General features: G+C 51.1%; 6 protein-coding genes across 6 annotated transcripts; 2 read left to right on the top strand and 4 right to left on the bottom strand.

The window, feature by feature from the left end:
- Positions 1 to 911: 911 nt before the first annotated feature.
- On the top strand, positions 912 to 2,415 carry PV08_04070 (uncharacterized protein; the record flags this gene model as incomplete). Its single annotated transcript, XM_016378419.1, has 2 exons — positions 912 to 2,170; positions 2,220 to 2,415. 2 exons carry the CDS (start codon positions 912 to 914, stop codon positions 2,413 to 2,415), a joined length of 1,455 nt encoding a protein of 484 aa, XP_016237096.1.
- A 41-nt stretch (positions 2,416 to 2,456) lies between these two features.
- PV08_04069 (uncharacterized protein) lies at positions 2,457 to 4,080 on the bottom strand (the record flags this gene model as incomplete). Its single annotated transcript, XM_016378418.1, has 3 exons — positions 2,457 to 3,446; positions 3,500 to 3,916; positions 3,976 to 4,080. 3 exons carry the CDS (start codon positions 4,078 to 4,080, stop codon positions 2,457 to 2,459), a joined length of 1,512 nt encoding a protein of 503 aa, XP_016237095.1.
- A 1,118-nt stretch (positions 4,081 to 5,198) lies between these two features.
- Positions 5,199 to 6,620, bottom strand: PV08_04068 (uncharacterized protein; the record flags this gene model as incomplete). The annotated part of the gene is made up of 1 exon (XM_016378417.1): positions 5,199 to 6,620. The coding sequence occupies one exon, from the start codon at positions 6,618 to 6,620 to the stop codon at positions 5,199 to 5,201; it is 1,422 nt and encodes a 473-aa protein (XP_016237094.1).
- A 627-nt stretch (positions 6,621 to 7,247) lies between these two features.
- On the bottom strand, positions 7,248 to 8,906 carry PV08_04067 (uncharacterized protein; the record flags this gene model as incomplete). Its single annotated transcript, XM_016378416.1, has 2 exons — positions 7,248 to 8,382; positions 8,431 to 8,906. The coding sequence occupies 2 exons, from the start codon at positions 8,904 to 8,906 to the stop codon at positions 7,248 to 7,250; spliced, it is 1,611 nt and encodes a 536-aa protein (XP_016237093.1).
- Positions 8,907 to 10,219: 1,313 nt separating this feature from the next.
- Positions 10,220 to 12,118, top strand: PV08_04066 (uncharacterized protein; the record flags this gene model as incomplete). The annotated part of the gene is made up of 1 exon (XM_016378415.1): positions 10,220 to 12,118. The coding sequence occupies one exon, from the start codon at positions 10,220 to 10,222 to the stop codon at positions 12,116 to 12,118; it is 1,899 nt and encodes a 632-aa protein (XP_016237092.1).
- Positions 12,119 to 12,580: 462 nt separating this feature from the next.
- On the bottom strand, positions 12,581 to 14,775 carry PV08_04065 (dihydroxy-acid dehydratase; the record flags this gene model as incomplete). The annotated part of the gene is made up of 4 exons (XM_016378414.1): positions 12,581 to 12,985; positions 13,107 to 13,917; positions 13,975 to 14,135; positions 14,188 to 14,775. The coding sequence occupies 4 exons, from the start codon at positions 14,773 to 14,775 to the stop codon at positions 12,581 to 12,583; spliced, it is 1,965 nt and encodes a 654-aa protein (XP_016237091.1).
- Positions 14,776 to 16,476: the final 1,701 nt, after the last annotated feature.

Genomic DNA, 16,476 nt, shown 5'->3' with positions numbered 1-16,476 from the left:
CGGTACCTCGCTACCGGTAAGTGTTCGAATCACACTGTGACGAACATGTCGAGTGGACAAGTACGAACGATTTTCGACGACCTACACGATGAGATGACGGACCAAGGTCAAATGGTGATCGTCAGATTTGCGATGAGCGAGTGCTTTTTGAATTCTGGCTAGAGTTCCTTTTTATTAATTTCTATTCTTAATTGACCATGTGTATGGGGGAAAGCTCTCTTGAGCGTGACGGGGGTCTGTCTGGTTTATGGACATCAGTGATACCCAGTTCGAGGGAGGCTCGAGAACCACATTTTTCGAGAGGTGTTATGATCATCGACGCATTCTCGACCAGCTCATTTTTGTGCAAGTTGCGGCTATTTCTCTTCTCTGTCTGCTGTTGCTGGATGCGTGTATGTTGGAAGAGTTTACTTGGATGTGCGATTCTCTTGAGTTGACAGCAGAGGTTCTTCCAGTGATGCACGGTGTGTGTGGTCTTCCTGGTATGAATTGGCCGCAGGACTAAAAACGTTTGATGCTTGAAGTACGATACATCATATAATAGAAGTATGTCGCGACGATCTGTGGTTTGCTTCCGGAGCCCCAAAGGACGTAGGGTGAAGGCACTGGCTTGCCTGCGTTGGGCGCCTATATGAGCCGACATCGGCACCCGCACTTGCGCCTATACAGGATTGAGTTAGGCCAGTGAGACCCTGAAGATGGATCAAGCTAGTTGCCCTTCCCGAGCCCTCCAGGCACCAGTCGCCACTAGTTGTAGGTCCCCTATACTGTACTTATTAATTATTACTGCCCCCTTCACCTCCCGATGTCTCCCCTGATCCATCTCGTTCCTTCGGCTACGCATCAGCGCGTAACGATCTTATCTGATTTCAAGACTTCGAAAGCTCATACGTCTAGATGCCCAAGTAGCCATGGCGCAGCGGCAACGCAAGTGGCATCCGAAGACACGGACAGGCTGCAAAACATGCAAGATCCGGAAGAAGAAATGCGACGAAGCGAAACCGATATGTAATCGATGCATCAAAGACAAATTCACGTGCGACGGCTACGATGCTCCACGGGCATGGTTGTTCACTCGTCCTGAAGAAGAGGATGTCAAGTTCACGCCGGCGTCCGAGAAGAACGGTGAAGCCTCAGAGGCGTCGTCCAGCAGCCAGTGCCCAGCCGACGTCTATGCCCCGTTCTCAGATCATGAAGTCGTCGACACTTGCCCGGTCGCCGATGCTCTGTCCGTCTCAGTACCATCAAGTCCTTGGACCTCGGAAACGGACCGAAATTTCTGCCAGTACTTCCTCTTGCAACTTGCACCTTTGCTCACCACGACAAAGCAATGGGACTACTTCTGGCGATCGACAGTGCCTCAGGCAGCCTGGCTAGACTCCTCCATTAACCACGCAATGGTCGCCGTCGCAGCTACTTACGAATCCCGGAAATCTGGCATCGATCGGACTGAACTGATATTGAGTCGGAGTAACCAAGCCATTCGTGCCTTCACGGCCTCCCAAACTTCTACTGATCTGGCCTTGATTCTGTGCCGGCTCCTCTCGTCAATCGCTCAGTGCAATGGGGATTATCGCACTGCGACCATGCACATGAACTACGGCCAGAAGATGCTGCAAGAGGGAGCTCGGGCGCTTAAATCCCGATCTTCTGACATTATACGTCTGATGGCTCCAACTGTAATGGCGCTTTCTACATACGCGATCGACGACTCCGGCTTTTCGACAAGGATTGCTCCAGAGAAATACGAGGCTTTCCACGTCCTCAAAACCATCCGTATGGAGTACGGACGACTACTGCACTCCCTTTCTGCGGACATTTGGGAGAGAGCAGATTCTGCAACGAATTCTCTCCTGAGTATAGCCTGGAGCACGCTTACTCAGGCATTCAGCTCAGTTCTGCACCCTGACATTGTCTCTTTTGCCAATGATCCTGTCGTGCCAGTCGCGCAAATCATTGGTCACTTACAAGCGGACATGGCTGTGCTCTCCATCGATGAGCTCAATACGCAATTTCGGAGAATGATTCGCGAGCTGCGGTACTTTCTGACGACATCAGATGGCCCTTTGGGTCTTTCAATGCATCAAAGGCAACATCTCAAACGCTTAGTGGAGAATTACCTCGTCCAGGCGGCTGAAGTCGAACCAAAGATGACCGCAGGCACGTTCTGGTATGAGTACAACATGCCGCATTGCTGCATAGACGACCATTTGAGCAAGTGTGAGGAGCCCAAACCGGAGACATCCTTTGCGCTTCTATCGAACTACGAAGCCGCCGAACTCGAGCGCAGGAAACGTGATTTCTACTTGGAACACGTGTGCCAATATCGGAGTGGCTTCATGCCGACGTCCATCTATAATGAGAGCCGTTGGCTTCCTGACGGAGCGCAATCGAAAAAGCGTTCGGGGTGCTTGATTGATATCACTTTGGGAGCTCCAACTCCTCTCAAGTCACATTCACCGTCTGACATGTTCTGAGCCCCAACTGATTGCTCTCAACCGAGCGCCGAACTTCCACAGGATCATGGGCATAGGCCAACCCAGGGTCACAACAAGCAGCGCAAGTAAGCTATTCCCCCAACCATAGCCCAGCTTCTGGTACAACTGCGGCGCGAAGATTGGAAAGACAAACCCCAGGAGATATGACATCCCTCTCGATGCTGCATTCGCAGAAGCTGCATGCTTCACAAACTCGTCAAGCAGATAGGCCATCGTCGCCTGCACCCACACGAGACTTCTCATGACGAAAACTACCACACCCAGATCGACGACGGTCCAATGTGTTTTGCTCTCAGCTGCCCAGCCATACAAAAGAAGCCCAATCGGCATGAGGAGAACCCCCGGCACCATCATAGGCACACGATATTCTGGTGTGACATTACCACCTGCCTTTTCTCGAAGTCGCCGCCAGATGAAGTCGGTCAAATATCCTCCTGTTTGCGAGCCTAGCGTTGCACCGACAGCTATGGCAATGTAATGTAGACTGCTGATGAAGACTGATTGGTGGTATTGATCGACCCAAAGCACGGCGAACGTTGAGAGAGTGATGCAGTACACACCAAAGCTAAGACCCATCAGCAGTGAGAAGACTTGCACAATGGGTCGCCGACAAAGCAAAGAGACCGGTGTGCCAATATTGTTCTTCAATCGACGTACTGCATCCAAACTTTTGTTTACAAATCCTTGATCGCCGACCTCCTTTTTGTCCTGCTTTCGTCTCAGGATCGGCTCATAAGTCTCGTGCAGTGTGAAGAACGCCACAAGCACCACGAATGCATCAAAAATTGAAAGCACCCAAAACAGCCACTGCCATTTTGTATGCTGGGTCATGACCCCCCCTAACACAGGCCCAAGGGCAGGACCCAGATATGGAGCGAATGTTGCAATGGCCAGCGACCGACCACGTTCTTCAGGGGGATACATATCTGCTACGATTGGGCCAGAGAGCTAATTTGTCTGTTAGCCATGGGCAGACGACGTCGTCCAAAGAAGATGCTTACTGCGACACCCACGCTTGCCCCGATCCCCGACAAGAAACGTCCTGCGATCATCAACGGGGGGGAATTGCCCGCGGGGCAGAGTGTGTTCCAAAAGATATAAAACACATGTGAACAAAACCAGATGGGTCTCCTGCCAAACGTCTCGGAACATGCAGCTATGAAAAATGGCCCCAATCCGAGGCCGAGCATGTATATTGAAAAGGTAATCTGCATGGTGGATTCGCCCAAGCCAAGATCGCGGGCAATGACTGGCAGAGCCGGGGAGACGACGCTCGCACTCATCAAAGCGACGAGCTGACCGAGGGAGACAAGGACTGCTGTAAAAGCTTTGCGGAGGGCCGACCAGTCCCGAGGGTCATCATCGTAGGGACCAGGAGGGTTGGGTGGAATCTGGAGTTCTCTCTCGGTCAACGTTAACTGTGTGCCGTGATTATGAGCGAGATGGAGAGGCAGCTTGATGGATGGATATTCTGTACCGGAGATGTGGTTTCCTGTTCGCTTCCAGCTTGCACGGCAGCGGCAGACTTCTCGACATCCTGGCACTTTCCAGTGTCGGTGGTGTCCTCAGATGTCAGCAGCATTGTCACTTGCATTTATTTATTTGGGGCCGGTCTGAATTACTCGGGTGGTACGGTGATGACCGAGGGTGAATTGGCATGTAGAAATGGGCTCATCTCGATCAAAAGATTTCTGCCCGTTCGGGGACCATCGGTCCCATATATAACAGATTACATTTGTCGTCGCATTGCATCAGTTCCTCCGTGAAAGGTCGACAAAATACAGTCAGTGTACCCTGACTTCTGTCTGTCACCTCCGACCTGCGCAACTTCCTCGCCTCGCCTCGCCACGTCGAAGCGTTCCGTTCATCGGAGGCCTCTTCAGTAGGGTCGAGGACGGCGTGGACGGTGGCTGGACGGTGAATACAAACGGTGGGTGGTATCGTCAAACGGTTTGTGGACACAAGGTGGGTCATGTGTATAAGTGCTGTCCAATCAAATCGATCGCGGCGTACAATGGTCTCGACCGCCAACTGAGGAGGATCGCGCAGCTCGACTAACTACTGTAACTGTTCCTACTCCCTGTGTAGTTTTTGAATCAACACCGGCGCGAATGATCCAGCGTGTTGTGGTTATGATGATGCGGTCGAATTATGAGAATTTCTGTTTTTGGCAATCGATTTATTTGATCTGCGGATTGTACGAGTATTGTTCTGTCATCACGAAGCCGACATATACGCGCAGGCAAGAATGTTCCTCGAGGTTTTTGACATGGGGATATTTAACTGCAGTTAATACTATGTTGAAGTAAGCCAGGGATGTGTGTCGAGACACGAGCTACGATGACAACTAAGTAAGCAGGGCACAGAGTAACTAAATAGTTGGTCAAGGCATACCTAGCTTGTGAGTCTCTCTTAATGCTGCGTGAGACTGTATATATTCAGGGATAGTCCTCCTTGCTTATGCGAGAATTCTCTCCGGTAATAAGTATTTGCCCTGGTAAGTACCTTACTAGTCAGTGTACCCCCCATTATATCTAGGTACCTAGGTAGGCCACAAGGCTCTGCTCCAGTCCTTGACAGCCTCGCTCACCCTAAAAGACCATTTTACCCACTTATTGAAACGTACTTGCGCCGTACTCCCTATGGATCTTGCCGTCTTCAATCAGTTGCCAGCGATCTTTCAGCAATTCGCAGACACTCCTACAAACATCGTAAATGCGTGCGGATGACGTCTGAAAAATCCCATCCGTAGTATCCCAGATTTCTCAGTGCGTTTTCTTCAGTTGCGGCTCTCAGTTCTGACAATTTATGGGCTTCCTTCTGAAACTCTGCGATGGACAGGTCATCATTAAAGTGGCAGAAATCTCTCTCTAATGATTTGCGCCGGCAACGCTCCTTTGGACTGAGCTCTGGTAAAATCATATCGATTCTCGCCCACCATTTGCCCCAAAATTCTAACAGCGTCTCCGTACAACCGCCCTTGAGTCGCTTGTATTCTTGCATGATGAGTTCTAGCTGCTCAATTAGCACCGCGTCTTCATCATGAAGCTCCATTCGTTTCTCTTCGTCTACAGTCTTTCTCTTAACGTAGAGACCACCAAAAGCAGTACAGCAGGTGTGTGCAAGGCCTAGCCGATCGAATATCTCAAGCCGGCATATCTCGTCGAGATACATCGAAGTGACTAATTCGTCAAGTTGCGAAAAGATGAGCCACTCTTGGAGCCGCAAACTCAAAACAGCTCGATTTGTTGACTGGCAGCGTCCGTGGGAACTTCTGCAAGGGTCGCAAGTCCAGAGCTTATGTGCCGGTAGACACCCACCAAGGGAGGAGCAATAGCAGGAACAATCGTCGGTACACATTGGGTTGCAGAGGGAGGACGTCAGAGGTAGGATCTCTGTCGAGAATCTTTGGTCACTCCGCAGCGAGTCGTACAGGATGGCGAAATAGAAGAGCATCGAGGGGAATGAGCCGTCTGCGCCGAAATATGGACTCGCTTGCTTCTTAAGCAGCCATGCTACAAGGTCGTAACTGCTCCCAGTTCCAAGGCTTGTCTGACTCACGAGGTTGAGGAGCGGTGTTCCGACAGTCTTCTCTGCACCGTCGACTGATTCGAATCCAGCATTGTAGAGCCTTTCGGCAAAGTCGAGTCGACTCTCTGAGTCCAGATATGCAAACACTGTTGTGGCCCTTCCAGGGAACAGCTCTCTCCTAACTTCAACACCTTTCCTTCGCAAATCATTCCACATAACGACTCCTTTTGGGTTTGGGACAGTCTCTTGGCCAAGAAAATCTGACAGTTGCAGTTCTCCTGCCGCCGAATTCTCCAGCCCTATAGTTCTGAGCTGCTCTCTCTTAGCCTTCAGTGCGTCAATGACACACTCCTGGATCTCCTGGATCTCTTGCACAGATGCACCGTGCACAATTAAAGGATTAATTGCCAGAGCGAAGCCATCGGCCCCGAGAAGGATTCTAGTCGACTCCAAATCGCCGAAATAGATCGAGAGCTCAAGAGCAGACCTCGGGTCATGCCCAAATCTCAGAAGTGTTTTTAGACCAGCAGGCCATCCAAGGGCGAAATCTAAGGGACAAAGACCGCCCTTTCGTTTGGAATCCTCGTGCATGATTTCGTCACAGTGGACGATCTTCTGCAACTGATCGTCAGACCGCGTCAATAGCGTCCTCTCTAGTGCGCCGTAGCCAAAATCTTCACATAGTCAGCTTGAAGCTTTTGAATAAGAAGGAGCGAATATGTTACTCCCATTCTAGTAAATCTGTATAGCGCCGCAGTAATCCCAGAATATTTCCTTGTCGCTGTAGATCTCTCCCGGCTGGCACAGTGAAGGTGGACCACAGAACCCAATGCATATTTTTGTCATAAAAGTCCTTTGCTACATTGCCACGTACGTTGAAACTGTGCTCCCCTATCGCTTCATGAAAAAGAATGTTCGGAAACACTCGTGGGAACTCGACTGTCAGTGCCACGGCTGTATCTACAGCGGTCCACGTCTCACATTGCCTGGAGTATAGTCAGGGTTGAAAATGCGAGGTATAGAGCCTGGAGGGGTTTAAACGTGTTGGACCTTCTTACCAGATGTTAGAGGCAATGTAGGGAGGGTATAAGCCCGGCCACGACCGTTCCAGAGCATCGATATAAGGTGCAATTGCCATTTCTACCAGATGCTGCAGTTTTTCGACTGCGTGGCTACAGGTCGACTCAATGTAGGCAGCCAAGTAGACAAGTTCCTTGATCAACGCTTAGCGGCGGCGAGAAACTCCTCAGGACGACTTACATGAAGGCAAGTGTTTCCGTGTTCGTCTTTGTCCCAAACACAACCCCGTTCCAGCAACTTATTGAAACTTTGCACCCATTCGCTTGTTTCTTTTTCAATCTCCATCGGCATGCAGCTGAACGTAATGGTACTGGGAGGCTCACCGCCTTCGTAGTCTTGCAGAAAGGACATCTCCTCACTGAGAGAGCTGTGGCTATAGGCTTTCTTAGACAATTTCCTAGGAAAGGAGTCAAACAGTTTGAATAGCTCCGATTCAGATCTTTTGACTGTCCGGTGATAAGATAGACTTATCCCCATAGAGCAGCCTCCAGCTCCAGACTTGTTCTTAATGATTAGAGCGAGCGTACTTCGTATTAGAGGTAGAGGTTGGACTGCCACGGTATAATTCCGAAATCTCTTCCGATTTTGATAGATCCTACATTTTGGCAGGTGCTCGGATATCGATTCATATTCGAAGCTTACACACCCTTTCCTAGTGATGCGTCGATCTGGCGTTGGCACACAAACGCATCCCTGTGTTGACTGCGAGTCAGCTCTCGTTGACTTCCTCACTGTACGTATACCGTATGACACATGCTCACACGCGCTCTTCAAGGCGCTAGGAGCTTCTGCGAGTTTGCTGATAAGGCTGAGCCTCACATTGGATTTCATTGTATCATCCAGACGATTGAAAGACTCAGGTGGAGATGATAAGCTACCGTGGTTTCCTGCAATCCATTGCATAAAATCGTCTCGTAGCTGGAAAATTTCTTTTCGAGTAGCGTCATACTCTTTGATTGCGGATTGGAGTGTGTGCTGAAACCGCATCTGATTCAGGCGTAGATCTGCCTGACTGACTTCCAGATTCGCTTCAATCCTTTGACTCCGGCTATCAATAGAGTCCAATGACTGTGAGAGGCCTGCAACGTGGTCATGTATACGATCGATCTGAGTCTCACTGGATGCAACCTTTTGCTGAAGCCTATCGACAACCAGTTGGTGATCTTGGATGTTCCCTTGAATACTCTGCGACATCAACTTCAGACTGTTAATTTGAGCGGTCAGCTCGTCATGTTGGAATTGAGACATTAGAGAAGTCTGCCCAATTTGTTTCCTGTATTTCTGGTGAGAGGAGTTCATAAATTCGAACCGAAACCCTTACGTTAAGATCTCCTGTGATTCCAGAATCACTCCTTGTAGTGATGCTGAGAGAATCTGTCCGAGAAGTATAAGCCTAGAAGCTTTTTGTTCAACTTGAGATCTTGCTGTCACAGATTTCATGGCAGCAAGAATTTGCTGGTGTTTGTGGGGAGATGACGCATTGCAGTTGCGGACAACAGGTTCCAAGGTGTTCTTCAAGTCGCCGATGGCTTCACATATGTCGGTGATGTTGTCATTTACATGGTCAAGATGAGATCCGTTGAGCTTGCCCGACAGGGATTCGAGACCACCAAAGAGTTCGCGCAGAAGGCGGATGTGCTCTACAGATTTTTCCACATCTTGCAAAAGAAGTGTCATCCGTTTTGGCGTATTGCTGGCCTCCTTTAGAATTCCAATAGTTCCCAGCAGGGCTTTGGCTGCGAAGTCGACAACTTGCAGAGTTCCAGCAGCAACTCCAAACGCACTGATGGGATCCATGGGTCAAAATTGCCCCGTCTTATAGAGGCCACTACTCCAGTCCTCAATATTTAAGAGTGGACAAAACAAGCGGCTCGGAGATTGGCAAGATGATGAGCAGCCGGTATCAACGGGTTGAGCCTTCCTCATCGATGGCAAACTTGCCAAAACAGACGTCTGGGGCTGAAAATGCTCAAGCACAAATGTATAGCTTCCAACCCACCAGGGCACGATCATCTGGGCTGCTGCAAGGGGCTGAAAGTCGGCAGACTACTATATGTTTCTTGGGTAATGTCGACAATTTCTTGACGCCTTAGCCACTTGGACAAACGTAACTGGTGCATTCCTCGAACCTTGGACGATGCCAACACGCTGTTCGAACAACAGGCAAAGCCAAATATGTGGAGACGAGACTGACTATCCAATTCGTGCGCGAATCAAAGAGAATATTCCTCCGTACGGCTGAGTGCGCCTGAGCGACGCCTTGCGAAAGTGCGAAGGGCGTTTCGGGTCATGGTGTAGATGATGCAGAGTTTTAGTCAGCAGTGCAGTAGCTTGGATTGCCAGGCTCAGAATCACCAAAACCCTCATAAAGCTGAAGTGCGAACCTCAAGTTTCTGTCGCTTCTGATGCTAGATTGTTCAGGCCAGATGCAAATGGCGTAAATCCAAGTTGAGGTGCCGGCTAGGCGGATTTCCGGCTGAACTTGTCGAAGGCCGTCCTAGACAAATCATTGTTCTTTACCTTGCACAGTATTTTGATGTAGAGAGGCAACGATAGCCGATCGCAAGGGCCCAGATTAGGCCGTGGTGTGTTTGCTGAAGGAATAACCGTACACAGGGGAACGCTCAGTGAGAGCTCAGCGATACTCAGTTAAAGGTACAGGTAGAGTTAGTGCGCAAGGCTCTACCTCTTGGCAGCCTCGCGCCCCTAAACCCTTTCGGGGGATTTAGTTAAGGACCTACAATAGTACTCCGTACTCCGTACCCAAGCACTTATTAGCAGCCACTAACTACTTAGTGGTGACACGTGAGCCTCACTAACTAGCCCCAAACGAGAGAACCGTTTCTCATGCTCCCTGAAACCCAGTTGTACCGTTCCTGTCCATGTGTTGACTGAAGTAGGCCGTCCGACCTCGAGACATATTTACATTGCAGTCATCTTGGAATTTTTGACAACCGACCACGCCTGTTAAATCTCTGTTGAATCCTGGGCCGGCCCGCATTCGTGAAGCTGGGGACCGGAGGACAGATTAAGCTCCTGATGCCCACGAAAGCACGCACCCGTACATATGTATATTTACCTGTGACAATATCAAATCGAAGGAACACAACATGGCCAGACGAGCGAACAAACAGCAGTCTCACAACGCGTCCAAGCAGATCAAAGCTACCAACAAGCAACCTCCCGAATTTCAGGTACCTGTGTCGACTACAGCGTCACATCCATCGTTAGAAGAAGCTCAACCACCACCATCCAGGAAGTCCCTCCTCAGGAGTCTCGGCGACATCCGTACACAACGATCGCTCCAACTGATCCTCCTCGCCTCGCTACAAGCAGCGGTATCTCAACTCAACCTATCTCCAGTATACGGCGCAGTCCCAGCCGCGCTGTACCATCGATATGGGCTGACTGTGTCCTTTCTCGTCGCCTTCTTGCTACGAGGCTATCTGCCTCCATGGGTCGGACGGGCCATCACGCCGTTTTGTTTCTCGGTCCCAGCTGTACAATTCGTCGCTTTCCGGTTCAGTTGGTACCTCGGCAACCCCCTGGGTCCGGTGCTTACGGAATGCTTGACGTGTTACCCCCTGGTGGCATTGTCAGTGTACATGTCCCTGCAGTATCTGGACGAGATCAACGCCTCCTCTTCCTCGACAAGTGTTGGTGGTGCTGATGCGTTCCCCGCCATGGGCCTATTTGCGCTCATGACCGTGCTCCAGAGGGCGTCCAAGGCGTTCGTTGCGTCTCTCACAGGGCCCGGGTTTCTCAAGTCGCGCATCGGCATGCAATTGCTGATAGCGTCATTGTACGGGGCGGTGTTGCCAAGTAATATCATCTGGCCTTCCCTTCCCGCGGTGGCGTTTACCATGGTCGCGAACCCACATTGCTCATTGTCCAGAACTACAGAGGTCCTCAACAATACCCTGGCGCTCTACGACTACACGCTGTTGGAACGCAAGGAGTCGGTGACGGGTTACATTTCCGTCTTGGAGGACCATGGTCGTGGGTTCCGGGTGATGCGGTGTGATCACAGTCTTCTCGGCGGGGAGTGGAAGATGTCTTCGCCACCTGGGAATGTCGCTTCGACAAGAAGAGTGGGAGAACCTATATACGCCATCTTTACCATGCTTGAAGCTGTACGACTCGTTGAGACTCCGCCATCGTCATCGTCGAAAGATACCAAGGTGAAGGCTAAGACGAAGGGGAAGGGGTCGAAGGTGAGAGATAATGGCACAAAGGAGGAGGAGGAAGATGCCGCCGCATCGAAGAAGAAAAAAGCACTCAATATAGGTCTGGGTGTCGGCACCGCGCCCTCGGCCATGATCGCTCACGGCGTCGACACGACCATCATCGAGATCGACCCCGTCGTGCACGAGTTTGCGATCAAGTACTTTGGTCTCCCGCACAATCACACCTGCGACATTGTCGACGCCGTGGCCGCCGTCGCGAACAGGACCACCTACGAGGCCGACGCGTACGACTACATCATCCACGACGTGTTCACGGGCGGCGCCGAACCGGTCGAGTTGTTCACGACGCAGTTCCTCTCGGGCCTGCGGACGCTTCTCAAACCCGACGGCGTCATCGCGATCAATTACGCGGGCGACATTGCCATGCCCGCCTCGTCGGTTATCCACCGGACCATTACGTCGGTGTTTCCGTCGTGTCGCGTCTTCAGGGAAGACGAAGCGCCAGCAGAAGGGGGAGGTGGAGACACGCACAAAGTCGACTTTACGAACATGGTCTTCTTCTGCCAGAAACAACCCGGCATGCCCATCACGTTCCGCAAGCCCGTCGAGGCCGACTTCCTAGGCAGCGGCGCGCGGAGAGAGTACATGATGCCCCGCCACGAAATAGCCGCGAGTGCGTTCAACAACTCGGGGACCGTCGATGTCGACGTCCTGCAGAGCGGTAACACGAAACTGCTCGAAAAGTACCAGGCCCAGAGTGCCATTGGACACTGGAGGGTCATGAGGACCGTCCTTCCTGATGTGGTGTGGGAGATGTGGTAGACACCAGTTGTCCCGTCTGTCTCTTACAGTCCCACCACCACCACCACCACCGCCGCCACCCATGTCCTGTACTTCTGAGAGAGTCTCGGTTTGTAGCTTATAGAACTTGGTGTAGATTGGGGGCAAAAGTAAAAGGCAATTTCTGACATGTTGAATAATAGATTCATGATCAAGTCAAAAAATCAATCGATGTCGATCAAGGGGCTTGTGCTTTGCTTCGCTTTACTGTGCTCCATCTCCTCTCTTACAGACATTCAGGTATCACCGTCCACGATAGCCAAGGGCACAATGTCCAAGGTACCTGCCTACCTGTACTAACTAAGCCACGAAGCTACGAGCTTCTGAGGCACAGACACTGAATACAGTGCCATAGACCAGATTGGTACCATAGACTTGTCCTGGTCATTCAATTGTATACTTGCCCACAACTAAACAATGCTAGCGAGCCCTTTCTTTCTGTCCCTAGTGATTGTGTCGTGGGGCAGGCCACTTCTGAGCCACTCTCTGAAACTTGACGGCCTCCTTCAAAACCATGCCCTCGTTCAATTGTCCCGTCTCTCTCCTGAAAATGTCCTCCCACGGCGTATGGCTTTCAGGAAAAGAGTATCCGCCCTTTGCTTCTAGATCGTCACGGCGCTTCTTGAGATCCGCTTCTGATACAAGCAGCTCGACCTTTCTCTTGTTGAGGTCAACTCTCACCATGTCCCCGTCGCGCAGGAGGGCCAAGTTGCCACCTGCTGCGGCTTCGGGGCTCGCGTTCAATATCGAGGGTGAGCCGGACGTGCCACTCTGTCGACCGTCGCCGATACACGGAAGAGAATGGACGCCTTGCCTCAGCACCTTCCCTGGAGCGTGCATGTTGACAATCTGCGTCATGTTTAGATAGTGATTAGCAAATATCATGTCCCTGTATGCTGTAGCAATAGCCGACGAGTTCCACATGGTTTGGATCGTGGGATGCGTATCAGATATGTTAGAAGTAACTCACCTCTGCTGCGCCAGGGTATCCAACTGGTCCCGCACCTCGCATGACCAGGATCGTTCTCGTGTCAACCGGCACATCTGGGTCCTTGATCCGATGGACGTAGTCTTCTCTCCCGTCAAAGACTGCAACTTTGCACGTAAACGCGTTGGGATCTTTCGGGTCTTCCAAGAACCCTTTTCGGAATTCGTCTGAGATGACCGACGTCTTCATGATGGCCGAGTCGAACAGGTTGCCCGTCATGTGCAAAAATCCTGCCTCCTTCTTCATCGGCTCCGAATATGCCTTGATGGTACGACGGTCCCATGAGTGCCTGCCGCTGACGTTGTCTGTCACTGTTTTGCCATTACACGTCAGAGCCTTCCCGTGGAGTTTTCCTTGGTCCAGCAGCTCGGCCATGACGGCAGGGAGACCTCCGGCCCTGTAGTATTCTTCACACAACATCTCACCGGCAGGCTGCACGTTTACAAGCAGAGGGATATCAAAGCCGATGCGGTCCCAATCGTCGAGGTGGAGCGGAACACCGATATGTTTGGCGATGGCGTTGAGATGTATCGGCGCATTTGTGCTTCCTCCAATTGCAGAGTTGACGACAATGGCGTTCTCAAAAGCCTCTCTTGTCATGATGTCGCTGGGTTTGCGGTCCGCGTGAACCATTTCCACAATCTGCCGACCGGTCTTGTAGGCGCATTGTGTTCTCTCGCGGTATGGAGCTGGTATGGCAGCAGACCCAGGCAGAGCCATACCTAGTGCTTCTGCCAGAGCGTTCATGGTACTAGCAGTACCCATGGTGTTGCAGTGGCCGACGGAGGGAGAGCTATTTCTCGTGGGTGAGCCAAGTCAAACTGGGAAGGGTTTCCAGACTTAGACATACCCAGCAGCTATCATCTCAACCAGCCTATCGTCATCAATTTCACCTGCCGCGTGCATGTCTCTGGCTTTCCACAAGATCGTTCCAGACCCAATCTTATCACTTGAACCAAAGAGACGGCCGTTAAGCATAGGTCCGACATTGAGACAAATGGCTGGAATGTTCTACTCGATATTAGCATATGTAAACTGACACTCAACGTCGTGGAGGACTCACAATAGTGGCCGCAGCCATCAGGAAGGCAGGTGTCGTCTTGTCACAGCCTGTAAGTAGAACCACTCCGTCGAGCGGATAAGCATGGAGCAATTCGACGAGGCCCAGGTACGCAAAGTTTCGATCCAGCGTCGCGGTTGGCCTTCGTGAGCTTTCCTGGATAGGATGTGTGGGAAACTCAAAGGCGATACCACCAGCGGTACGAACTCCTTCTCGCACGCGCTTTGCAAGCTCCAGATGATGTCTGTTGCACGGTGCCAGATCTGATCCAGACTGAGCGATACCGATGATCGGCTTCCCAGACATGAGTTCCTCCTTTGTCAAGCCATAGTTGAGATATCGCTCAGTGTAGAGCGCCGACATCTCAGGGTTCGCAGCATCGACGCTGAACCAGTTTGCCGAGCGGAACCTTGAAGGCGCCTTCGCCGTCTCGGCAAATCCTAGCTGGGAGAGCTTTTGCTCGAGTTCAAGGGTTCGTCTTCGTAAGGAGTCAAGCTCGACTTTGTAGTCTTCAATGTCGCCTACGGAGCCATTGTGGTGGCCGTCACTTGGACAGGAGCCACAGGCTGAAGTGTCTTTTTGGCAGGCCATGTTGGAGGAACGAAGTGTGCGCCAGTCTGAATTCTAGCGACAGTGGATTCGTATCCGAAGTACGGAGAACTGGTGGACTTTTATATATAGTATTAGTTCAGTCACGACTCGCATAGCAAAGATACAGCACAGGTCAGAAAGTCGCCCACGCCCTAGGATGGGTGACATAAATTGATCAACGGACTGCTCTGTGAAGAACCGTACGCCGGGTCACGGCAACGTTTCTCAATGGAGTATGCAAAGGTGACACGGCACCGAGTCGGCATATCCCCGTGGTGGAACACGAAGCATTGACGGGACCTGGGGATGTCTGTGAGCCAACGAGAGCGGGTTGATTTCAGCGCGTTGACATGTCACCCGAGGCAGTAGGGGCGAGAGTGGCTTTTTCGTGGGGGTTGGAGGAGGGATATTTGAATCCTGACTTATGGGGGTCGTTACTGGAGGGGATGAGACTGCGATGGAGGGAGAAAGCCACCACCATATCCTCGGCCTTCTTTCCATGTCTTCAGGGTTGAGGACAACTAACCGCCTAAGGTACCTAGTAGCTGCCTCTAGTTAGTTAACTATGTTAACTACCTACTAGAAGATGATCACTTAGACCGCCGCCTCTATGGACACTTATAAGGTGTTAAATTATTAGTGCTCCAGAGACCTACTAAAGTTCGTACCTAGGAAGATTTCCCATGCACCATATCATGCCTGACACCCCCCCCCCCCCCCTCTTCAATACCCGCACCAAGCACTGCTTAATGACCTATTGTACTCCGTACCTGCGCTTGATATGTCAGAATCAGAATATGGTGGAATACACTCTTTATTCACAGCCGTGGGTCTGTCATTGGCCGAACTGCAAACAATATTCTGACTCTCCCTGCTCTGCCGACGTTGGCCAGTATCATCCTTCTAATTTACAATGCCTCGGCTTCATGCTTCATCCTCGAGGGACTGCCGGGTTCCGTGCACGAGAAGTGATGGAAGCAATTTCCTGAATCAGACATGTGCACCAAGTATTTGTGGACAGAGTTGACAGAGTCATGGTTTGCTACAACAACTGCTCGGAGTTGCTTGTCAAGACTTGGTCTTGACCATCATCCATATGGATCTTGCACCACACGCTGACGAAGCCCTCGCTTCAAAGCAGATGCTCCGTACAGATCCCGCCAAGGCAAAGTTGGAACACTTTCACGAAATTGGACTTCAAATGGCCCATCCCAGTCCAGGCCCGCGAGGCTCATCGCCCAAGAAAATGCCAACGGAAAATGTCAGATCGACCCCACGATATTTTTGAGCACCAGCGAGCTATGTCGAGTCCAACATGGATCTTTTGTCATGCATAAGCCCAGCAAAGAAGTTACCGGCCCTTTCTAGCTAACTGGTGGAAATTAACTGGTGGAAATGAATATGACTATAGGCATATCACTGGCCTGGGGATCTGGATGAAGCCCTCAGGACCTCTCAAGAGCACACAAAATTGCCGCCGAGATACTCCTTCCTTGAAGAGTGCCTCACCTTTGTTAGAAACAGAACAGTGGCGGCTTAACTGAAATTCTAGGTCTCAGATCTGGACAATGGTCTCTCGGTGAGTCTAGACCCTTCAACCGCTTCCTACTGCCAAGTCACTTGGCTGCCTCCTTGAAAAGTCTTGGAAAACGTGTCTCTTCGCCTATGAAGAGTGTTTTCTACCAAGAACAGTCAGACTCT

Source organism: Exophiala spinifera, assembly GCF_000836115.1.
Source record: "Exophiala spinifera strain CBS 89968 unplaced genomic scaffold supercont1.3, whole genome shotgun sequence".
NCBI classification, from domain to species: domain Eukaryota; kingdom Fungi; phylum Ascomycota; class Eurotiomycetes; order Chaetothyriales; family Herpotrichiellaceae; genus Exophiala; species Exophiala spinifera.
This window is presented reverse-complemented; position numbering and strand designations above follow the sequence as displayed.